Source organism: Dipodomys ordii, unplaced genomic scaffold (genome assembly GCF_000151885.1).
Source record: "Dipodomys ordii isolate 6190 unplaced genomic scaffold, Dord_2.0 Scaffold79, whole genome shotgun sequence".
NCBI lineage: Eukaryota > Metazoa > Chordata > Mammalia > Rodentia > Heteromyidae > Dipodomys > Dipodomys ordii.
Genome location: NW_012267295.1, coordinates 5,197,180 through 5,222,598, shown reverse-complemented (window position 1 = coordinate 5,222,598; position 25,419 = coordinate 5,197,180). Strand labels below are relative to the sequence as shown.

At 38.2% G+C, this 25,419-nt stretch overlaps 1 protein-coding gene across 8 annotated transcripts in view; it reads right to left on the bottom strand.

Annotated features, from left to right (window-relative positions):
• Rbfox2 (RNA binding protein, fox-1 homolog (C. elegans) 2) overlaps window positions 1-25,419 on the bottom strand; it is a 237,058-nt gene that overhangs the window by 6,376 nt on the left and 205,263 nt on the right. For 4 of the 8 annotated variants that reach the window (XM_013024894.1, XM_013024896.1, XM_013024899.1 and 1 more), the window contains 6 exons: window positions 20,534-20,626; window positions 17,725-17,785; window positions 12,878-12,931; window positions 12,671-12,763; window positions 10,829-10,961; window positions 7,118-7,157 (listed from right to left, as the gene is read on the bottom strand). In XM_013024894.1, coding sequence (XP_012880348.1) covers window positions 7,118-7,157; window positions 10,829-10,961; window positions 12,671-12,763; window positions 12,878-12,931; window positions 17,725-17,785; window positions 20,534-20,626 — 474 coding nt within the window. Of the gene's footprint in view, window positions 1-7,117; window positions 7,158-10,828; window positions 10,974-12,670; window positions 12,764-12,877; window positions 12,932-17,724; window positions 17,786-20,533; window positions 20,627-25,419 lie in introns of all 8 variants that reach the window. The other 4 variants (XM_013024892.1, XM_013024893.1, XM_013024897.1 and 1 more) reach the window with 2 other exon arrangements.

Here is a 25,419-nt window from a genome sequence, read left to right as displayed (position 1 = left end):
TTTTAGTTGGACCCCAAAGGCTCGATTTTTCATAATACTGAGACTTGCTTTCATTAGCTTAGAATTAAAGCTTTGTAAAAGCAAGAGCAATCTAACATGTGGTTTATCCTTAAACATCTAAACTAATAAAAGCAGTTAATGTTCAATTCTTGCTTACCTAGGTAAAGTGCTATAGAATAGTCTCATTAAAGAGTTCTGAGGGGAAGTGGTGCTGTAGCTCAAGTGGTAGAGCGCTCGCCTTGAGTTGAAGAGCTGAGGGACAACGCCCAGGCCCAGAGTTCAAGCCCCACGACCGACAAAAAAAAAAGAGTTCTGAGGCCCAAGAGTCCTCATTGAGGATGGCTTCAGGCTCAACCCCTGGAAGCCTGAGTAGAGATAATGGGGCTACTTTTAGTATAATTTCTCCAATTACAGCTTTGATCTGGATCCTACAAATTCTGAGAAAAAAAGAGGTTCTCAGTGAGGTACAAAAGGAGTAACTCCCTACAGTTTCTGTGGCCTTCAAGAAGACAGAGGGACCCCTTTGTTGAGAAGTTATGTCACTGTTAACCCACAGCATTCCAAATAATGACAACTATAGTAAAGTTTCTTCCTTCCCACTCAGAAGGAAATGGACATTATCCATGGGCTATGGTTTCCTTCTTTTGCAAGTGAACGTGACTTTGAAGTCTGAACTTGATGAGGCTGTCTGTGCATCAAGTATAGGAAAATAGGGCAGGAATGAACTGTTTTACTGACAATGACAGGATCAAGAAGAATGTCAACACCAGGGGAAAAACCCAACATTAGTATATTTAAAAAATCAGATAACCTTTCAACCTGGCTACTCTCATAAAGACTTTAGTATGATAATGATACTATAGAGAAGTACTTCAAAGGAGTGCTATGTATAGGATGGATGGGTAATAGCATAATGAAGCAATTCACCAATTACTCCAAATTAAAAAACTCAATTGCACATCACGAATTTATTCTTTTTAGATATTTATGCTAAGCATTTCTGGATACTTAACTGGATATTCAAAAATATAATTTAACAAAATGTGTGAAAAAAACCCATCTAGGTATATTTATTTCTGTTCTGGATTTCAGAGTGCATAAAGATTCCAGGCTGAGCAACTGCTTAGTGCTCATTTCTACCAACAATCTGAAGGTTTTGTTGAACATGAGAACAAAGTGCAGTTTGAAACACCAGGTTTTCATTACTGTTTCTTAAATTTTTCAAAAAGAATAAGGTGGGAAAGGAGTAGGAGAGAGGGTTCAGGCGTGGGGAGGGGATATGGCGCCACATTTATTAATCACATTAAAAACTAAGCATGCCAACATCTGGAGCTAAAACAACCAGCAAAATCACCACGTTCAGACTCAGTATTGGCTAACTCTATCTATCCCAGCATTCTCTTGGGACAGCGGTTTGCCCTAGGCTCTACCACAAGCTCGGTGAAGTACACAGCCTCAATTACTAGAGCGTGCAGCCACAACGACCTGGTATTACGGAAACAGTCAGTCACCACTTGAGTTAACATTCCATACCCTAACGACTGGCCCCTCCCCAGCCCAAAGGAAGAGTAAATCTTGCCCACCCAGCCCTGACCCACACCACAATGTTAATAATTATAACAAGCAGTAACCCATCTGTTATATCAGAGAAGGGAACAGAGACTCCACTGAGAGATTTAGAGTGAGATGTTAACATTTCTTCAGCTGACTGCACAAACAAACAAACAAAAAAAAAGAGGAGAAATAATTCATTTGGAGATATGAAGTCATGAATAGCTGATGTGTATTGCTTTTAACCATGCACTGATGCAAAACTGAAGCAACCATTAATAATAAAAATTAAAAAGGACATATGTATTTACACACAATCAGACCTGTTTGATCTGAAGCAGTTTGCAGATTCTATCTGTGTGTGATTTGAAATAAAACAAAAATGGGGATTAGCATGGCCACAGCACACCCTAATGTAGGAGGGCACACACGGACAGCTTTCTGGAACTCTGAGAGCTGCCTAAATTTGGCTGGCTAATCCTGATTCAAATAGATACATGCCCCTTGAAAGGTAATTACTCTCTAATTCTTTTGTAATTCATTCTCAATAACACCTAGGGTTCCCAACTGGAGCAGTCCAATGCTGCATCACTTCCTATTCAACCTGCCTGACCCACAGTACTCATTTGTCTGTTCATCTTTTGGCAACAACTGCATATTCTGATTTACAATGTTCTTAAATCTTTCCTGCATTTGAAAAATTTATTTTTCAACTACTCTGAACACATCTGTCTTTCTAGTTTAATGCTGTTGCTTTGAGATCCTTTTCTGCAAGGACTTCTGAAGCTGTTAAAGGAAAGCTTCTTTCCCATGCCTAGTGTCATCTCCTCGGGATTCTTACTCTGTACTGAATCAACTTAACCGTCTGTTAACCTTATACTGTTGCCATAGCCAGCTACAGTATTTTTCCACAGTCTATGGCTGTGTTTTAAACTAGAACAAAATAGAAGAGTTCTAAATGTCGTTCCTCCTGTATCTGAGCTTTATCTGCCTATTTATTAGGTTTAACTCACACTGGTTTTATTAACCTTACACTGATAGACCTTTATCTCATCTTAATTTTACCCTTGCCTTTAATTTCATTATATTTTTGCTTTAGGTTTACATTAAAACAGGACTTTGGTGAGCATGTGATGTCAAGACACCTTCTTTCTACCTGAAAGACAATGACATGTGACACTGAGGAGGAGAGTGTATATTTCAAGACCAGAAGACAAAAATGAAGGCTTGTTATCTCCATGTAGTGCATAGATCAACAGAGCAAGGTGAGTGTGTGTGTGTGTGTGTGTGTGTTTAGGTAGGGGAGATGAGTAGGTGTACTGACTAAAATCATCAGAGCAGAGATCTATTCTAATTAGTAAGGGTTTAATACTAAGCCTTTTGGAATCACCTCATTTGCTCTCTCTTTTCCCTAATTGCCTCTCCACTCCAGCTGAGAACTACCATTCTGGAAGACATCACTGAGTTCTTATATGGTAATGTGGCCATCTTTGAGTAAATGTAAGTAACAGATAGGAACACAAAAACTTATCATTACTAATTTTTTGACTGAGAGATCTATCTACTTGGTAAAGTAGTATTTGAATTTTATCCTTGACATCACTTCTGTAATGGATATGATTTTTAATGAATCAAACTTTTCACATACTTACTAGTCTACATCTCTCCAAATTAGTTCAATTTCAAAATTGAACTGGGTAGCCACATAAAGTAATTAGAGTAAGAAGTTGTTGGCTTTCCCATCTCACACCCATCTATCAGCGCACCTCCTTACAGAGAGTGTATCATTCATTATCCAAAGACATTCACTGATCTACTCAGGTGAGAGGAAGAGAGGGTGAGAAAAATACTCCTTTAGTTTTTTGAGTCCCAGCATATTTAGATTTTTTTTTTTTTTTTTTTTTGGTCGGCTGCGGGGCTTGAACTCTGGGCCTGGGCGCTGTCCCTCAGCTCTTCAGCTCAAGGCGAGCGCTCTACCACTTGAGCCACAGCACCACTTCCAGTTTTCTGGTGGACTCGTTGGAGAGATAGGAGTCTCACACTCTCTCCTGCCCGGGCTGGCTTTGAACCGCGATCCTCAGATCTCAGCCTCCTGAGTAGCTAGGATTACAGGTGTGAGCCACCAGCACCCGGCTCATATTTAGATTTTTTAACTTCAAATTTACCTAGCATAGTATAGTCCAATTACTACTAGTATTTCATTGTAGGGCCTCTTGAGGGACTCAATTTTTTATTTTATTTATATTTGTGTGTGTGTGTGTGTGTGTGTGTGTTTGAGTGCACGGGCACACGTGTGCACGCACGAGCTGGTCCTAGGGCTTGAATTCAGGGCCTGGGTGCTATCTCTGAGCTTTTTGCTTAAGTCTAGTGCTACTACTGGAGCCACAGCTTTACTTCCAATGTTTTGGTGGCTAATTGGAGATAAGAATCTCATAGATTTTCCGTCCAGGTTGACTTTGAACTGTAATTCTCAGATCTCGGCCACCAGAGGTGAGTCACTGGCACCTGGTGGGACTCAAAATTTTAAGTCCTATTTGGGTGGAATTCTACTTTCTTCTTTTTCACATTTCTTTCACAGTAGTTACAAATATCCCTTTCTGCTAAAATCTTCAATATGAAAGACCAGTTTAAATGCCATAGGCAAATGTGGTTAACAAATTACGAGAGGCAGCAGTGATGGGACAGTGCATGTGACACGTCTGGTGCAGATATGTGGCAGTGGGACAGGAGCACTTAATTTGGAGAAAGTGCTCTTAATGTGTGGGATGTGACAGTGTGCACTGCTGAGGTAGCAGGGCTTAGATCACACGCTCACAAGTCTTGATTGTCCAAAAAAGCCTCTGTTCCCATCTCTAACGTGGAGCTGGAATGGTTAGTATAATTCAATTTTTTCACTGCAATCCACAATCTGATTGATTGGCAGGTCACACTGGCACTCCTACCTGAGGTATTTTAGCGCTAATGATTGGTTCCTGTAAGACTATTCTATAACAGAACACAGGAAGAGCAGTTCAAAAAACACAGCTGTGGAAGGAAAACAATCATACAAAAAGCCCACTATGGGGCCCACCAGCCTTTTCTTTCCTTTGGATGCAAGCATGCTTTTCACAGGATGAAAATTTGGAGCAGTTTGTTGCCCCACTTAGAAGGTAAATTAGGGTGAACTATGCCTTTTCTACTGGGCAAAAGAGAAAGGAAGAAATAGTAGACACATGATCTGTGAGCCACGTACCCCAGCCCTATCCTGGCAGGTCTTTATATTACTCTATGGACACAAGTGCTATATCAAATCTTCACAGAGGACAGTGCTATTAAAGAAACAGAAAGAAAGAAAAGTGGCTATCAGAAGTTAATGCTTAAGAGTAGAACAGGAAAAGGGACCATCAGAAATCCTCCACAATTAACAATTTAATGTAAACAAAACCAGCACTTAACTCTTCTGTCTTGTGTCTTCTCTTCAAGCTCTGCTCTCAGTGTACTTTTTATATGAGATAAAGACTTCACTCATTCTGTCTTAATATGTATTTCTAAGGAAGAAAGAACTAAGCATATATTGATAGCTTTTTACAGATGGAGAAAGGAACAGAGAGAAGTAGACAAATTCAAGACAAAACTACTGTGAGTTTTTAAGAAGCATCCTTTGCTCTCTCCCATATGGACTAGCTGGTGTAACAGCTACAGTTAGAGTAGGCTTAACTCAACAGCTGCCTCAATGAATGCTTGATTTTTCAGTAGGGGGCTTAGTAATAACATTGCCACTAAGTACTTTAATCAATAAGAGACCAAAATGTTTTTTGACCAGATTACTGAATTACTTGTTTGGTTCCATAAGGTTAGTAAATTAAAATAAATCAAGAGTATTTTCTTGACAGGTTCAGAAAAATAACCTCAATAAAATTTTATGTTGTAAAACAGGGAAATGAAAGAGCCATAACAAATACTCAGTTGGTTGACTTAGCAAGGTGAAAATAAGTGGTATTTATCAAGACAAAACTAGGAAAAATGCCCAAATAAGACACTAGAGAAAAAAAAACAAACAATTTTACAGATAATTCAAATGGAAAAGCCCACTCTACCATACCAGATTTCAAGAAAACAAATAGCATAAAGATGAAATTTGTGAGAATATGGAGAATAATACATATGGTAGAATGTACATGCCAATATCATAAATAAAAATGTGTATTTAAAAAATGTGCAATTTGGTGTCAAGAGTAAAACAAATTTCTCCAATCCTCAAATTTAAATGTGAACCTGAGGGGAAAAAAGGTATCATTACTTGCCGAAAACATTCTGAGGAAAGATGTGGGTTTCAATTAACATACAAAGAGAGATAATGAAATATGCATTAGGTGTATGAATAATTCTGGGAAGTTACAATCTAGGAAGCATGTCTATCAAGTTAGAGTATTGGACCAAATTGTAAGTAGTTGTTAAGGCATACTTTGAAGGCTTTATACATAGCACAGGTGCAGAGTCATGTGGACCTACAAGGACAGCATTACCTGAAAACCTCTGAGTACATTCTGGCTCATCAAAAGGTCCTCTCATAGATACTGGGAGGCTAAAGGTAGAGAAAACATTTCTAGGCAATGATAATCTATCCCCACAGAATAATTTGTAAGGACTAATTTTTCTTATAGAATTCTTAATGATTTTGGGACTAGACTATATTTACATTCAGAAAATGGCCATTTGGAGAGGTCCTAATAAAAGATTTCAAAACTTAAAAAGCTGTTCCTCTTTGCAGTTTGATTCCTTTTAAGTAGTATGTAACAAATCAATAATGGATTTTAGCTATAGCAGATGAATGAATAATGGGTTACGGGTGACTGTGGCTGGTGGAATCAACAAATCCTGTAGGATAATTGAATGACTGCAACTCTGTGTTGTTACACTGCTTGTTTCTCCCTGCCAGCTCCTGAGGAAAGAGACTCGTGGGCTCTGGGACCTTTGAGTATAGAAAGGTTTTAAATACAGACTAGTGTCCTCTCATTACTACACAAATCTCCACTAGCATTAGTTTCTGTGTTTCTTTCATAGCCTATCTTCTCTATTAGTAGGTAAAAATCAGAAAGCACACCTTCACAAAGTTTATTGCTATCTATGTAAATAAAAGGTCTAATGATCTAAACAGGGATATGAAATGAGAACAGAAGCAGAAACGGTAGAACTCGTACACCAAGGCTAAGCTAGTCCTGTTATTTATGTATGCAAATGATACATCAGTAACAGAAGACTTTAAACCTGCTGATCATCTCAAAGATAGATATACAATATATCGTGGGCACAGGGAAGGGAAAAGAATATGTCCAGTAGACTGACCCTCGCAATGATCAGGAAACCCAAAGGCTTAGTTTTTGCACCCAGGGGCAAGCGCAGTGGCAGAGAAGCATGCTTGCATTCTTAAATATATGAATATATATATATATCCACAAGGAAAAAGGAAATAAAAATCAAATAAATTATATTTAAAAAACAAACAAACAAAAAAACCAAAGAAACAGAAAAAAAAGGCTGGCTTGTCAGGGGATGGGGTCGAGAAGGCCCCGGCGTGTGTACTTACATAGAGGTCAGCACCGTAAAATCCGTCCTGGTAAACCACACTGCAGAAAATCCACACAAAAACAAAAACAAAAAACAAAAGAACAGAAACACATTCCGGTTATTGAGGACGGCAGCATGCACATGCGCTCTACACAGGCAGGTGATGTATGAATACGGAACCTGGGCGTGGGGCCATGGCAAGTCGGTGAGCAAATGTGTGAGTGCACACGTGTGTTACAGAGCTCCAGGACATGCTAGAAGAGCTAAGGGTGTGCAAAACAGGACCAACCACCTGGCTGTCTAGAAACTTTAGAAAGACTAAAATAATCAACAGCACTCCTAGGAGGGCCTACAGTTATCCAAAACCTACTGGTTTATTAAGATCAACATTTTTATCTGGAATATTTTTAAAGTTAAGTTTTCCCTAGGAGGAAGTTTTTTCTTTAAAGAGCTTACGAAGGGTAGAGGTGGAGAGGGGTTTAACATGAAAAAAAAAAAAAAAAGAATCTCCCCCATCCCCTGCTTCCTGCACCCAAAAGAAATTCTTTTAGGGCAGGGTCTATATGTAAAGAGTGTTTCAAAATTATGTTTAGTATTTTGTTTTCCATCTCATGGTGAAGTGCAATATTTTTCTGATATCCATACATCACCTGCTTTTTACCCTGCACATTAGACATGCGATAAGATTTGGCTGATCACACAAGCATGCAAAGTATTATTATTCAGCATTTTTAAGAACCAATGCAACACCTGGGGAAAACAAGTCAATCAATTCTGACCAAAGTAAACAGAGAAATGTAATTAAACAAAACAAAACAAAAAACCAAAACAACCAAAAATACCCACAATGCATTGCTTTCACAAGCAGAGATAATGAGCTAAAGGTTAAGGTGATTGGTCCAAGGTCCAAGAATTGAAAGGTGCAGTGGGGATCCCAGATAGTAACAATATAATCCAGAGTGGGAAGGAGTATTGGAAGATTTTAAGGGTTCTTTTTTGAAATGAGAGTATTTGTGGAATTCTCACAACTAATAGCTGAAGCTCTGGGCATGATCAAGGATCATCCCATATTATTTAAAAGAGTAAAACTGAGAAGGCAGCTATTTAGAAATACAAGTGTTTACTTCCTGCTTAGACTATGAATTTGTATCAGTCAATACCTTGTCTTTTCTTCTCCTTAAATCCAGAAACACTATACACTGTTAGTTTTAAAATATAGATTCCCAACCTTTTAAGCTATTTTTGTATATACAGATTTCCCCCAAAGTCTTATTTTTGAGACCAAAAGAATGAAACAGTAGTACAGCTAAAGGATAAAAACTTTCTTCTTCATGTTTATTAGGTAAAGATTTGGCTGTATTATATTAGCTGATGTGTTTATTTTTTATTCAATGAAACAAGGTAAAAGTTTCACCACTACTTTTTCTCTTATATACAAAAAAAACTACCAAGTAAGGTCACCAAATCATATATTTAACTTGAATACAACATAACTTGTTTCAGGTAGCTAAAGTGTCTCACTTTTATTTTCAATGGCCTTTGCTATATTTATAGGTTAGTACTGTCACACCTTGCAGTATCTCAAATATGCTATGCCTTTGTACTATATAACAGACAAATCAAACTTGTCTTTGATGTTTGTTAGCTAAGTCTTATCAGTTATAGTCTGATATTAGAAAGTAATCTGCCTTCCACTGTGCTAATAAAAAAGACATGTATAATGAGAAGGCTGATAAAATGGAAGGCACTGAGACCAGGTGGTAACAAATTAATCCTTGGCAGTTTCAGTAAGAGGAAATATGCAGAGATTAAAAAAAATCTTCTATAGAGAGGTGCTCGCATCAAGAACGAATTCAATTTTGCCTTGAGTCAAGTCACTTAATGGGAATATTCACCTAAATGCTAGAAGAATTCCAATATTCTCTATATTAAATGCTGTAAGGAGACTAGAATACAATAATGATGGGGTTAGTTTACTAGGCTGAAAGCAATTTTAGGCCATTCCCCATAAAATACTGGACTTATTCCTTGCCATCTTCCGTGTAAACAGGTGGTTTAGTTTTAAAAAAGAAAATATGAGAAATTAGTGTTCAATGTAAAGCAAAGAAATTGATGTGATTAAATACCATATCTGACATTGGTAGAGAATTGACTCAAATTTGGCCAATATACTAAAATGACCTATGCCAAACAGGAATGAATTCAACCACTTTATGAAGTAACTAATGAAGGTTCAAAATAACATGTGTCTCTGAGCAGTCTCTCTGCAAATGTGACAGTAAACACTCTTAGATTGAAATGGAAGATGCTTTCTGAGCAGTTTTTCTAACATGTAGAACTTTCAGAAGGTTCATTTTTGTATCATACTCAAATATTTCTTGGTAAAACACTGTGCCTTTGTTCACTTCTTTAAAGAGATGTCAGAGGTTGAAGGTCAAAGGTCAAGTTGAGAGAAAAAAGATAAAATTAAAAAGTAAGTCATGGTAGAAGATGGAGATGATGGAATGCATGGAATTTAAATATCTATATATTGCAAATGAAAGTTATTTTCTGAAGCAGTTCCCTTCCAGGGTCTATTTGAGTCTGCCCACTTCAGCATGCATACTTGCCTTGTCTAAAAAAATGCTTTTATTCTGTGGCATGGAGGACTCCTAATCGTATGTCCGTTTGGTCTATGAATGAATGAATGGTAAATTAGTACACCTCTGGGTGAAGCCAATTTTGTTGTCACAAAAGGACTTATGAAAGAGGCTGTTTCCCTTTATAATTTGACTAAGTAGCAGCTAATAAGCTTTTCTGCCACTATTTATATTGCTCCAAAAGAATATAGGAAAACAAAACGAAATCTGTCATAGGCAGAGAAAAGATGAAGAAGAGAAATGTCACATCTTTGAAGAGAAAAAGACCTTGGTATAACTAACTTATAAAAGTCTACTTTTTATAAAAATACACATTTTAGAGTGACCTGGAGAAACAACTAAAAACAAATCTGCCATCTTCCCTCCTTCTCCCCATTTGATAACAAAGGATTTATTTGTTGCTATGGAATCATTCCACTGCATGAGACATCCTCCACACAAAATCAAAAGGTGAAGGATGCTCAGCTGTATCAGCTGTTTACCAGACTCAGTCATCAACTGCAGCTTAATTCCTCCTACTTCTCCTTTACTCCCTTGATTCAATTGGACTTGGTTCATCTTTGAATTAACCTCTTTTAACCTGTTTCCTACAAAGAAAGCAAATCCATTGTGGGTAACTGGCTCTGCTGCTCACCACCCAGGCAGTGAATACATGGGAAGGCACATATGCCAGCCTCTGCCCCAGCACAGGGTGGTGGGAGGGGGAACACAGCAGATACAGTCTGGTACTACAATCTCCAGCTCCTTTCTTGGTTCTCTGCAGTAGTGTTAATCCACATCCGTGCACTGCTGAGTGAACCATGCCAACACACTGCTAGTAAACACAGGACGGTCTGGCTACTGTCTTAAGCGCTCACCATGAACGTTTAAGGTAGCCAAACAAAGGTTTAGGTAATGAATTGACATTTGGTTACATTCTGATGATGGTGTATTTTAGTTCTTTCTTGCCATCTATTCCATGAATTTGAAAATATTCATTATTCATCTTTGTGGCACGGCAATGTCCCAGAAGTTATGAAAAGACCATGGCATTCTGTTTTAGTCCAGTTGCTTACTGTAGAAACACAGTGATTTTGGCATCTAACACTTACCCTGGATAGGCGGGGATGGCTGTTGGAGGTACCGCTCGGACTGCACCATATACTGTCCGCCCTCTGCCCCTCAGATGGGCTCCTCTGAAAGCGGCTGCCGTGGTGGCTGCAGTTGGGTAAGGGAAGCCAGGAACTAAAGGGAGACCCAAAATATGACAGAAATTTCAATCTATATTCTACAGCAGGTATACACTCACAGCTTATGAAATAATTATGGAAAAGATGGAAATCTTTCCTAAATATACAGCATACATATTATCCAACACACTTCCTAATCTGGGCCTCAGAGTCATAAAGAAATGGAAAGAGATCCAACATGAGCAAGTGACCCATTTCATGCCTCATTCATCACAAATCTTCAATGAGTTTACTGTTTCCTTCCCAATTTTGCCATTTCAATGTAAGTTGATAAGAAATGAGTAAGAAGCTCTGAAACGACTGCCATGGTAAGATCTAAGGTTTTTAATTTCTGTGACAGTTCAACTCAAATAGATATAAGCTCTTTCACTAGCCAATTATTAATCTTGCTTCCAAACATTATTATATGAATATAATTATTCCTTAAAATAATGCTCTTCTTGTATTTTACAAGGTGTGCCAATTTCCAAGGTGCATAATAGGGTTTAGACATTCCATTCATTTGTTAATGCCATCCCTTTTCTAAAATATTTAAATCTGAAATCTAAGTTGAGAGGTAAAGCATTCCTTCCTAATAACTTGTGTCCTTTAAGAGGTGGACATTTTCTAAGAGCCTATTTCAAAGGGTGCCTTGTTTTAGAAAGCCCTCAGAGACATTGATTCCACATCCACTGGCTTGTTTAGGTATACCTTCTTCTGTAGTAAAAAGGTTCAGGTCAAAGTGACCTTAGAGACAGTAAGAGAGCTGCAAAAAAATCAAGAAAATGGGTGGTGGTGCTTTGATGGGATACGCCCCTGGGAGGAAATAAGTAATACACTTTTCACAGGCTCATGTCTTTTAATTTCCTTATTAGCAAGTACAAGAATATTCTTCATACTCTTTTTTCCTTCTTTTTGTGCTGGTTCTTGGGCTTGAACTCATTACCACTGGAGTCAGGCCACACTTTTCCTTTTCCAACTATTTTTGTTTTGTGCCAATCTTAATATTTGGTTAGGAAGATCCCAAAGGAGTATTTATCACTCCTCTCAAGAGTATATCTTGGCCAGGCGCCGGTGGCTCATGCCTGTAATCCTAGCTATTCAGGAGGCTGAGATCCGAGGATCTCGGTTCAAAGCCAGCCCGGGCAGGAAAGACCGTGAGACTTCTATCTCCAATAAACCACTAGAAAACCGGAAGTGGCACTGTAGCTCAAGTGGTAGAGCGCTTGCCTTGAGCTGAAGAGCTGAGGGACAGAACCCAGGCCCAGAGTTCAAGCCCCATGACCGAAAAAAAAAAAAAAAAAGATAAGAAAAAGAATATATCTGTAGGCTGGGTGCCCATGGCTCACACACTTGTAATCTTTGTAATTCTAGCTACTCAGGAGGTTGAGATCTGTGGATCAAGGTTTGAACTTATCCCAGGCAGGAAAGTCTGTGAGATCTTATCTCCAACTAACTATCAAAAAGCTGGAAATGGAGTTATGGTTCAAGAGGTAGAGCATTAGCCTTGAGTAAAAAGAAGTTCAGGGACAGTATCCAGGCCCCAAGTTCAAGCCCCAGGAACATGAACAGGAACACATGAAACACACACACACACACACACACACACACACACACACACACACACACACACACACACACAGAAAAACCCCAGCCAATCTTAGCATAACACTGTTTTTAGACACAAGAGTTAAAACCCATGCCAGGTCAACATAGGCTACTTACTGATTAAAGGAATGTAGGTGTTGATACCCCCTCTTCCTGATAGGGGCACAGCCGCTTCATTGCCAAGAGACACATCTGCTTGAAAGCTGGATGCTGGGGACATTAAAAAAGATTTAAAAATTCAGAAAGATGATCAAGGAATAGCCAAATGAAAATCCACAGATGCTGTTATAGTTAAACAGCACAAATGGAAAATGTAAATACTACCTGCATATAACTCAGGGCCATATACAGCTCCAACTACTGGACTTAATTTCCAACCTAGAACAGAAAAGAAGGCAGTGAACTTGAAAGACTACAGAAGAAAAGTGATCAGTGCACATGAAGAAGGCTTCACACATCTGGGCTGTCAACTCCTTTAGAATGCCAGCTTGAGGTAAGACATGAGAGGGCAATCACCTAAGCATAGTTGGAGGGATAATGAGGTAGGCATGGGTACATGTGAAAAAAAAAAGGAAGAGAATGGGAAGGAAGGAGGAAGATGGAGAGTGAATGAGAGGAGGAAGCAACAGAAATAAACCCTAGGGCTTTGTGGAGGTTCTCTTATGGCCCTACCCAAATGACTACTCTGAGTTTTGAACAGAAAAGAAGGCAGAATGTGTCATCTAGTAGGTACCACATGACACTTCAAGTTCTTACACATCATTTTATTATTGCTTACTACTGCTGTTGTTTCATAAAAGTATCCTTTGACTGAATTAAAATTTGATCTGGACCTTTGGCTCCAGGTTCAATTATACCATGGCAAGTTTTCTGAGTAAAGTGAAAATCCCTTCCCATGGTACTTCACTGGGGTTCACTGTGTAAAAAAGGGAAGATATAATTCAAGGCATATCCTCAACTTCAGTGTGTGGTTCTTAAGTAATATGTGTGTGTGCATGTGCACATGCATACCAATACTGGGGCTTGAATTTAGGGCCTCTGCTTTTTCCTTTAAGGTTGGTTGAGCCTTATTGCTACCTTTGGATTTTTGCTGCTTAACTGGAGATCAGTTTCTTAGATTTGGCTGCCAAACCTGGATCCTCAGATCTCAGCCTCTTGAGAAGTTAAGATTATAGAGGTGAAATATTGGAAGTGGCGCTGTGGCTCAAGCGGTAGAGCATTTGCCTTGAGCTGAAGAGCTGAGGGATAGCGCCCAAGCTCAGAGTTCAAGCTCCATGACCGACCAAAAAAAAGAGAAGAGGTCTAGAGGTGAAATATTGTCGCCTGAGGTTTTTTTTTTTTTAAATAATGGACATTTAAATTAAACAATTTAAATTAGGTAAAGGGCTGATGTCAAAAATTTGCTTCTAGACTTTGCTATTCTGAAAATATGAGTGGAAAAAAGAAAAAGCTAACTTTATTAAAATTCCCAGATTTTATTTTTTATTTTTTTTTAATTTTTATTTTTTTGGGTCCAGTAGTGGGGCCTGAACTCTGGGCCTGGGCATTGTCCCTCAGCTCTTCAGCTCAAGGCTAGCGCTCTACCACTTGAGCCACAGTGCCACTTCCGGCATTTTTCCTTTTGCTTATGTGCTGCTGAGGAATCGAACCCAGGGCCTTGAGCATGCAAGGCAAGTGCTCTACCACTGAGCCACCTTCCCAGCCCTCCCAGATTTTATTTAACTAATTTTTTGGACAGGCTCTACTACTGCACAGGCTGGCCCAAACTTCGAATCTTCCTGACTTAGCCTCCCAAGTACTAGTATTAGAGGTATGCTATTTCAATCTCCCTTCTTTCACATGAATTTGCTTGCTATGTACTTATTTTACATGAAATTTTGACAAAATCTGGGTTCAAATCATATTTGAATTGCAAAAGCATGGCTGTTTTGCAAGTCAAATATCTAAGTTACACAGGTAACAAGTGATTCCAACAATATGAGAACACTGGTTAAGAATTCACCAGAAAGCTCACAGCATACAAAATCTTTTCTTCAGCCATTAATGGAGCAGATGCAGCAGTTCTTGTTTTCTTGACTATCAGGCTTGAGTATTAATGTAGAGAAAACTCAAAATGGTCTTCCTGCCTCATCAATGGTACTATTACATCCTAAGCATTCCCTTTAAATTCTTTTTTTTTTGGGGGGGGGAGGAGTCAGTTATGGAGCCTAGGCATTGTCCCTGAGCCTCTCCGTGTTCAATGCTAGTGCTCTACCACTTGAGCCACAGCTCCACTTCCAGTTTTTGAGTGGCTAATTGGTCTCACAGGGACTTTTCTGCCAGGCTGGCTTTGAACTGTGATCCTTAGATCTCAGCCTCCTGAGTAGCTGGGTTACAGGTGTGAGTCGCTGGCACCAGGCTCCCTCTAAATTCTTACAATAAAATGTTAATAACACCTTGCATGTGTTTAGTTCTGTACAATTTATAATGGATTATCCCAGATGCCACTGACTTTCACAATACGCAAACAGGGTGAGAAGTACTATATTTGCAGCTTTCAGTAAATACTACAGTTCTCTGGGTCTCATTTGCTCAGTAATAAGGTGAGAGGTTTGGGTTTTAAAGGTTACTAAAAAGAATTCTGGTGCTAAAATTCTGCAGTTGCTAATTTATAGTTAAGCAAATAGAATCAGACAAATAAAGAAATTGGTACAGTCATAGAGCCAGATATAAATTAAATCCAGAGAAAATTTCTGCCTTCTGAAAAGTAATCAAGGGCTTCTTCTGGATCCAAAGGAAATTTGTCGTGTGTATGTGTGTGTGTGTGTGTGTGTGTGACAGAAATTCAGACAGTGTGTGTGTGTGTGACAGAAATTCAGACAGACAGACAGAGAAAGAGAGAGAGAGACAGAAACAGAGACAGAGACAAAGAGGGATGGAATTAAGGAATGTATTAAGGTATTTATACATTAAGGAAAGTATTAAGGCACTCTACTACTCAAGCCATGTCTCTTTGGCTTTGGTTGACTTTTTGAACAAGGTCTCATTTTTTTTTTTTTTTTTGCCTGAGCTAGCCTGGACCACAATTCTATTTATGCTTCCACTTATAGCTGGGATGGTAGGCATGGGCCACTATGCCCCCATGTTTTTATTGATTGAGGTGGAGTCTCTCAAGCTTTTTGCACAGGCTGGCCTTGAACCATCATTCTCCCACTCTTAGCCTCTCAAGTAGCTAGAACTACAAGAGTAAGCCATACTATCTAGCTTATATTGTGTTTTTATCAAAACTATGAAATATGTATATAGTTAAAAAAAAGAACTTACTATAAAAATAAAAACCCCGCAAGAAACTTTTGTTAATAGCAGTAAAAATGAGAAACGTGAGGGAGGCAGTGATTACCAGGATTATACCATTGATAATATGCTGATAAATTTTTATCATCAGTCTAAAAAGCTAGTAGTTAGGCAACAGTGGTTCATGCTTCTAATTCTAACTATCAGGAGGCTTGCCTTTCAAAGCCAGACTAGGCAGAAAAGTCCATGAGACTCTTATCTCTAATTAGCCAGCAAAAAGTTGGAAGTGGAAGTGTGGCTCAAGTGGTAGAGAGTCCACCTTGGGTGGAAACTAAGAGACAAGGCTGGGTATGTGGCTTAGTGGTACAGTCCTTGCCTTGCATGCATGAAGCTCTGGGTTCGATTCCTTAGTACCACATCAACAGAAAAAGACAGAAGTGGTGCTATGGCTCAAGTGGTAGAGTGTTAGCCTTTAGCAAAAGACGCTCAGGGACAGTGCCCAGGCCCTGAGTTCAAGCCACAGGACTGACAACAAACAAACCAACAAAAAGCTAAGGGACAGTGGCCAGGCCTGAGTTTAAGTTGCAGTACTAGTGTGTGTTTTCTCTCTCCTCTCTCTTCTCTCTCTCCCCCTCATCTCTCTCTCTCTTTCTCTCTCTCTCTCTCCCACATGCACACCACATTCCTACTTAATAAAGTAGTAAAGACTGAATACTAATACCTCTTTACCTGATTTAAGATTTTACTAGCACACAAGACCACACTGTAGACCAGTAGGTTCAGACATTTGCAGACAGAGTGACTTAGCATGAGATAGAGTGTTTAGGGGCTCTAGGCTCAATTCCCAGTAAAACAAAGGGAGGATGGATGGATGGAAGGATGAAGGTAAAGGAGGGGACAGTGGGCTGAAGATCTCAGCTCTTGGCTTCTTTGGTTTCTAATTTTTTTCATCCCCAATTTGCAAAACTACTGTGTACTATATAGGTTAAAGTTACATTTCTGTCTCATTTAGAGAAGAACATAAATTCAAATTACATTTGACAGATGATCAGTAATTCTACTTATGTTAGAGGAAATTATTTCTAGAAATTTCCCTTCTCAATGAAAACCATTTATACATCTTACTCTATAACTTACAATCATAGAATGGAACACTGTATACTACCTGTAGCTGTTACTCTTAGGCCTTAAGGAAAAGCAAGAGATCCTTCTAATGTTTTCCACTTGTGCTCATTTGAGGAGGGATCAATAGCAAAAGCAGACTTAGTGGCCTTTCAGGGGTTTTAGGAACAATTGGCAACATGTTACAAAGGAGCTCCACCAGCTGAAAAAGAAGGTACTCCAGGGCACCTAATTTTTTTTTTTTTGGGTCCAGTTGTGGGGCCTGAACTCTGGGCTTGGGTGCTGTCCCTCAGCTCTTCAGTTCAAGGCTAGCGCGCTACCACTTGAGCCACAGCGCCACTTCCAGCTTTTTTCTTTTTGCTTATGTGGTGCTGAGGAATCGAACCCAGGGCCTCATGCTTACAAGGCAAGTACTCTACTACTGAGCCACCTTCCCAGCCCCAAACATTTTTTTTTTGTCGGTCATGGGGCTTGAACTCAGGGCCTGGGCACTGTCCCTGAGCTTTTGTGCTCAAGGTTAGTGCTCTAACACTTTGAGCCACAGCCCCACTCCTAATTTGGTTTAATAAGCAACCTTGAATGGGATGCTTGTGCCATGTAGAAAGTACAAGTTACCAAGAAGAAAACACTTCAGTAACTAAAAAGATTGGCTTAAAATTTTAAAGAAAAAGTTTATAGGTAAAGGGAACATTCCAGATTCTATGAAATATATGAAAAATTCCTATGTTTATATGAATATAAGTGATATCCTCTGAAGATGATTTGTAATTTCTTACCATTTGCATATGGTGTGACCATCTTCTTATTGGTCATTACACGTGCTGTAGCATTATTAACCTAAAAATAACATGCAGAAAAAGGGACAGGGAGGAAAAAGATTACATTAGCAAATATGAATTTGCTCATTTAGTAACACAGTACTTAATTTAAAACGTAAGTTGCTGGTAGCATTGATTTAGATAATATAGCAATACAAAATGTTTATGTAAAAATTTAAGTGCTTGTTAAATGAGGCTAACAAGAGTAAAATGAAGTTTCTTGGTTTCCAAGTGGAAAGCTATGACTATTTTATCACTCAATATTCCAAAGGAAAAAATACATCTTTTTACAGGAGTCTCTGTGTTAAGGAAAATACAGAAACAAAATAAAGAGGAAACAACTATATTTGCAAATGAAATTTTAAGTTCATTAGTAAAACAGGCTTGCCACCTGGGTTATAAAGTAGGTTTAAAGAAAAATAATGAAGTAAATTTCACCTGTCCTATGTTCTGCATTGTAGACATTTCTTTAAACTTTAATGAGATTAGAAAATGTAGGAACTTCATTCCCATATATCAACAGTACTTAGGGCTATTCTAAATTTTCTAGCCTATGTGGCTTATTCATTTAAGAGTTATAAATCTTCAGAAGGACTTTTGAGTAGGCACTTAAAAAATATGTGAACTATAAGATAACTATTTTGTTTTATGGTTCACTCCATCTTCATCGCAAAGTACATATTTGCTTTCTCTAAAGCAGGATGAACAGTCTTAAAAACATAGCAGCTATGAATGAAGATAAGGGAACTTTGAAGCCAGAACACTTCAGGCTGCCATTGGGTAAAAGCTCTGGCCAGGAGAGGAAAGCCTCATCATAGACTTAACTATATACTGTATTGACAGGTCATAAGAAATGTGTACTTTAAAAAGAGTTACTTTGCGTTGTGTAATATACATTGTGCCAGATTTTTGTTATGAAGGCCAATTTCAGACAGAAATAGAATTTAAAAAATCTTCATGTGTTATTTAAAATTTGTACAGTGATCACCCTTCCCATGTGAGGACAGTTTGAAACTCCATTTGCTCTAGTTTGACCTCCAAAAATATAAACATTTCACATTTACAAAGAATGAATGGGAGACAGCAGTGATGAGACTGAGATGGCATGCAGTTCACACACACACACACATACACACACACACACAACAGAAGAAAGGAAAAACAATCAGTTTTGGAAAGAAGGGAGAAAGGAAATAGCGAGATTAGAATAGAGCAAGAGCTTGAACCAATTGCTAGAGCAGAATGCAACCAAGCAATTAAAAGGAAAAATAGCCAGAACCAATCAGAAATCATCAGTCAGCGAGAGACCAATAGCGGAGTGAAACAGAAGGGAAGGGAAGCTAGAATAGGGAAAAGGGCAAGAGCAAGAGTTTGAGCAAAAAGAATAATGGGCTAGGGAAAAATAAGAAAATGTGAGGAAGGGTGTTCCAAGCAGGAAAAGAACTATCAGGGTAAAGAAAATCTACAAACAGTGGTTTGGGAAAAAGGGAAAGTGGGAAGGAAATAGGGGCAGGAAGTGCATTAATAAAACCAGCCAAACTGGAGTTCAGTAACTCTGAGTAAGATGTGCAAGGGGATAAAAATCACCATGAAGTCAGTAATCAAACAGCTCAGACTGCTACAAAACAATATGTACATCCAAAGTCCAGGCGGCATTACTTAATAGCATTGAAAATAAAAAGGAGGGGGAAGGAAAAGGAAGAAGAACAACAAGTCAAATCACATTTTGTAGTGTTAATGTGAGATGGCAGATGGACTTTTTCTTTCTTAATTGTTTTGTAATTACATTTTAAAAAGCTTCTTCTCTAGTGCTTTGGTTTCACTTACCGCCAATGGGCACCATCGCCAGCTTTGTGTATAGTTACCATGGAAAGAGTGAGTCAAGTGAAGGGCCCTAAATGCTAAACCATTGGAAAGGGGGAAAAAAGCAAAATATGCAAACATCTTACTCAAATGGTGGCTTTTATGTTTAATACCTTTAAAAACTGGAAATGGGGAAAGGAGCCAGTTAACCTTCAGTGCATTGATATAAAGGGCTGGTGAACCCCAGGGGTTCACACGAGCAACCACAGCACACTAGCCAGGCGGCCATCAAACCCTCTTCATTGAGGATATTAACTGCTAAAATTCTTGTGGTAAATATAAAATCTTCCTGAGTTTTGGTTTATCTTCCCTCCCCACAACCTTTACAATCATCTATTCCATGCTGTCATCTATTCCACATACACATGGAGGCGAACTGGCCTCCCAAGAGAAAGAGGGTATTGGCTGGCCACCTGATTCACTACAGAACACAATGTTAGAAGCAAGATAGTTCCAAGACATTTTAAAAGTTAGCTTTCTTTTCTGTTTTTTTTTTTCTTTTAGGTCTAATTATAAGAATTCAGAGTCTTGCAAACTGAAGCAAAGGAAAAAAATCAAGGAAGCAGAAGGATGAACATTTTGGAAGGGAGGAAATTGTAAATGGAAAACACACACACACACACACACACACACACACACACACACACACACACACCACACTCTCTCTCTCCCTCTCTCTCTCTCTCTCTCTACTAAAATCTCAAACAACCAAAAACAGGGGGGGTGGGGTGGAGAGAAGCAGTTGCTTTTACATAGTTGATTGCAAGAAGGTGAAGAACAGAGAGATGCAAACACACACATGTGCGCACACACAAACAAGACAGGGTCCAAAAGTGAAATAAGTGAGGTAATACAAAGAGAAATAAAAATAGAAACCAGAAATTGAATTATTGAAGACATGCACCTCGATTTTACGGCCCTCTACCACGGTGCCGTGTAATTTCTCCCTGGCCCTGTCTGCATCAGCACTATTCTCGAAAGTTACGAACCCGAATCCCTGCATGCAGCGGGAGAAGGGGGGGAAAACATGCACATCGTTATATTGAAATACTGATCTCTGGTATATAGAGAAACATTACAGTATGAAAGTGACATCAGCAACAACTCAGCAATACTCTCAAAGTCACAGTTTTGGTTCATGCATATTTTGTAAAGGGAAATTAAACTCAGTAACAGAATAAAGAACTGTAATGATAACAGTAATTTAACTAACAATAATAACAATAAAATAAAATAAAATATAAAGCATGTGAGGCCAGACCAAAACTAAGGCATTAAGTTACTCGGATCAAACTATTCAACCAAGAATCTACATTTTTCAATATCCTATCTTTCCCAGTTCACAATGTTAGTTAACATCTCCAGTGTAATACTAAATGTATTAAACTCACCAATACTGCAAGCCTGTTACTGTTCACTGACTTCTACAAAAAAAATCTAACATTTAACATTAATCATTTGTACAGTGAGATTTTTAAAGGATGTTCCATTATTTTATCCTTACTAATTTGCCTGTTATAATAGTAATAATTTATGAGAAAGAGAGAGAGAGAGAGTGTGTGTGTGTGTGTTGGTACTGGGGCTTGAATTTAGGGCCTGAGAGCTGTACCCCTTAGTATTTTTGTTGGTATTCTACCACTTAAGCCACACCTCCATTTTCAGCTTTCTTTCTCTTTTTTCTTCGTTGGTTAATTAGAGGTAAGAGTCTTATGAACTTTTCTGCCTGGGTAGATTATACTGTCTCCTGAGTAGCTAGAGAGTCTTGATGTATAATTCTGTAGTTAGCAGGTATGGAAGCAGTGAAGATATTATATTCTAATTTTTCTTTTCTTTTCTTTGTTTGGTGCCAGTCCTTGGGCTTGAAGTCAGGGCCAGGACATTGTCCCTGAGCTTTTTTTGATCAAGTCTGGCACTCTACTACCACTTGAGTCACAGCTCCACTTCTTTTGGTGGTTAACTAGAGATAAGAGTCTCATGGACTTTCCTGTCTGAGCTGGCTTCAAAATGGCAATCCTTAGATCTCATCCTTCTGGGTAGCCGGGTTTATAAGTGTAAGCCACTGGTGCCTGACATAATTTCTCTTCAATGATAATTTTAAATGGTCAGATTTGCACATTAGAGCAAGAATATGTTAATATTGAATTTCAGAAAACTGCTAACACAAATTTACAAACATTCTAATCTGGATTATTATTATTATTATTAGTGATTTTCCACGTAAGGAGAAAAATGCAATGGGAATGAGATCTACATTAGTGACACTAGCCATACATGAACCAATAAAAAATACCAGAAATAATAGAGCTGCTATATTGAGTTGGGATTCATTTCATTTTTCCATTTCATTTGTTTAGTAGCCACTACCCAAATAGAATGGAGCTCATTATGTAGACAAATGAGGAGATCAGGGAGTTAACCTGCTCCCCTGTTCACATCATTACCTTACCTCCTTTAACATGAGCAGGATCTCATAAAACTTCATTCTTCATCTTCAACAACTACAGGTTTATAAGAAATTCCCAAGCTGTTTACATTTGCAGAGTAGCAAATACATGGGATTTTCTGGAAAGTCATCTCCTAACAGCTTCATTGTCCCTTCCTGGCTAGCAGGGGTTTTTTTTTTTTTTTTTAAACTTTTCTACTGTATGATAACTTAAAACCATTTGTTTGTTTGTTTGTTTGTTTGTATACTTTCCAGTCCTGGGGCTTGAACTCAGGTACTGTCTCTGAGCTCTTTGTGCTCAATGCTAGCACTCTACCACTTAAGTCACAGTGCCATTTCTGACTTTTTCTGAGTAGTTTATTGGAGATTAGAGTCTTCACAGACTTTCTTGTCCAGGCTGGCTTCGAACTGTGATCCTCAGATCTCAGCCTCCTGAGTAGCTAGGATTACAGGTGTGAGCCACCAGAACCTGGCTAAAACCCTTTAACTGAGGTTTGGTCTTGTTGCTTAACAACATGAGTGACCACTGAGATGATACTATTTACCATCTCAATTGTTGCTCAACATTTGATAGGAGCACTCCACCATTATGTAATAACGGATTACTCAGCACTCTATACAATGTGCATCATTACAAAAACCCTAGAATGCAAACACTGAGGTGACAAAAAAACTTACATGCATAATGTTTATTGTGGAATACTATGGTAATTTTAGCTAATAGTTTCCTAAAGAATGGTATACATTTCTTGAAAATGTCAACAGGACATATTTTGGGAAATACATTTTGATATTAAAATGTTACAGCCAATTTGATACCTCAGAGTACACAAGGGCAAATAAATAATTAAGGACACTACTTGTTATTTACATTTACATCTGCTGAAGACAAGAAACCAGTTTTCTAACCCTAGAGAACCCTCCAGTGTGGTAGTTAAGCCTTTTAAAAAGCACTATATAAACCACATTCCAATTGATTCTTATAGTAATAAATGTGTTGATTTGGGTTAGTAAGTTATAAATCAGGTGAGTTACTAATAACTTACGTGGATGTGGAGACTTTCATTTTAACACTGTCTGGCTACAGATGTCTACATGTCTACTTGCAAACCATATATACTTCTGTTTCTAATCACAACCATGGGGTTGCAAGGGCAGATTTTTTGGGTTTATTCTGAGGTAGATAAAAGGAGTCAAATGCAGTAAAGTACCCAAGGTTATAAATAATGATGAAAAAAAATTAAGCTTTGCCAACCTGACTGCAGATTTTATTTACAAAACTTCTTTAGTCAGAAAGTCCTTCCCCCATTCTTTCCAAATCTAATTGTACAATGTCTTGAGTAGCCTCCCCTTTTGGAAGGTATTTATAGAACCTGAGTGACACAATAGGTATACCAGAAGAATGCAGGCATATAACAGCACTGACAGGTTTTAGTCAGCAAGTAACAAAGTTTAATGTAATGCTTATTGGAGATTTTCTCAGTAATGACTTTATTCTGGAACAAAATAATATTTCAACTTCCTAAAAAATGTTTTATAAATAAAGATGCTTATATGCCAAAGGAAGTTTTAATGAAGATACTAAAGACATAAAAACAATCTTTATAAGTATCTTTTCCTAGGGTGACAGAAGAAAGGTCTGCTTTATGCTATGTGATTCACTAACATAAAACACAGAGGTAAGAGGATTTCTTTCTTTCCTTTGAAGATAAATAGTCCTGTGGTAGGCAGAATTATGTCCCCTGCAGTTGTTCATGTCCTAATCCCAGGAACCAAAGAATATGTCACCTTACCCACTAAAAGGCATTTTTCAGATGTGATTAAATGATCTCAAGATAGGGAGATTACCCTGGATAATCCAGGTGGGTCCAATGTAATCCCCAGTGTATTTGTAAGTGAAAAGAAGAAGCTGGAGAGTCTGAATCTGATCGTAGCAGCTTGAGAAAGACTTGATTGGCCATGGCTGGCCTTAGAAACAGAGGGGACTAGAGTCCAGTGAATGTGGGCAGTCTCCACATGCTCAAAATGGCAACGAAACAGGTTATCTCGAGACTCTACAAGAGCAATCCAACACCTTGATTTCAGCCTAGTATGCCCTATTTCAGATTTCTGATTTCCAGAACTATAAAATAATTAACATGTGGTTTTAAGCTGCCACATTTGTAGCAACTTATTCAGAACCATAAGAAATTACTACACATTTCATTTCAGTTCAAAGTGATCACATAGTATTAAATACTAAAACATAATAACTACACTGCACAGTTAAAATCTATAACAAACACATTTTATAGTCTGTAATATATAGATTTAACCTAAATGCTTAAGGAGAGGAAATATCTCAGGCACATAGAGATGAATTTTATCTCAACTGATTAATAAAAGTAGGTAAAAGTTTAAAATTTTTAATTAAAAAAGATGTCACGAATTGTTAGTACCAGCACTGACAAATATAATTTAAAATTTTCTATAGGCAACTTAAAATAGTAAAAGGAAATAGGTTAAACTAATTTTAACAGTATATTCATTCAACCAAATATATACAATATATTATTTCAATATGGTGCCAATATAAAAAACCTGACTAATGAGGTATATATCATTCTTTATGGTACAGACTTTGAAGGCTTGTGAGCAGCTTTCACTTAGGAAGCACCTCAGTTTGAACTCCCTGGTCACTGTACTGGACAATGTAAGTCTGTACATTCCTATTAAAGTTTGCAGTCCTCAAAGTCTATGCTAATAATTCTATGCTCATAGTTGAAACACATCAGTGATACATCCGTGATTACCACTCTATCTGCTAACTTTCTTAAGAAGTGAGGAAAGGCTTGTTAGGTTGTGGTTAAAGCTTCTATGGTGGACGGCAGCGATCTCACCACCTGTCTGGGTCCCCACTGTCATCAAGGACACAGAGGAGCCGAGTAACGGGTACCTTTTTAGTCTGGCCTCAGGCTGCAATAAGTAACAAGCAATAGGATGAGCATTTTAAACATGTTTTTAAAACTTGTATAATCTTTAAATTTTTCCATCTCAGAAGAATGAGAAAGAAAATTTACCATGTAACTTTTAAGGGAGAAATCAAAAGCAGACGGATCTCCTGGGTATGGCCAGAACACAGGAATTAAAAAATAAATAAAAGAAAACTAAAACCCCATAAATGGTAACACCAAAGAAAAGAAAACTAAGCCCTTTGGAAATACATGCATTGCTAATTTAGTTTTAAGTATAATGAAAAACATTTCAGTATTTCCTATGTATTTTACTAGAACTACAAAGACCTACTTAGTGCAGCTTCAAGGAAAGTATTTTGAGTACATTTTGAAAGGAATAAGTAACTCCCCTTT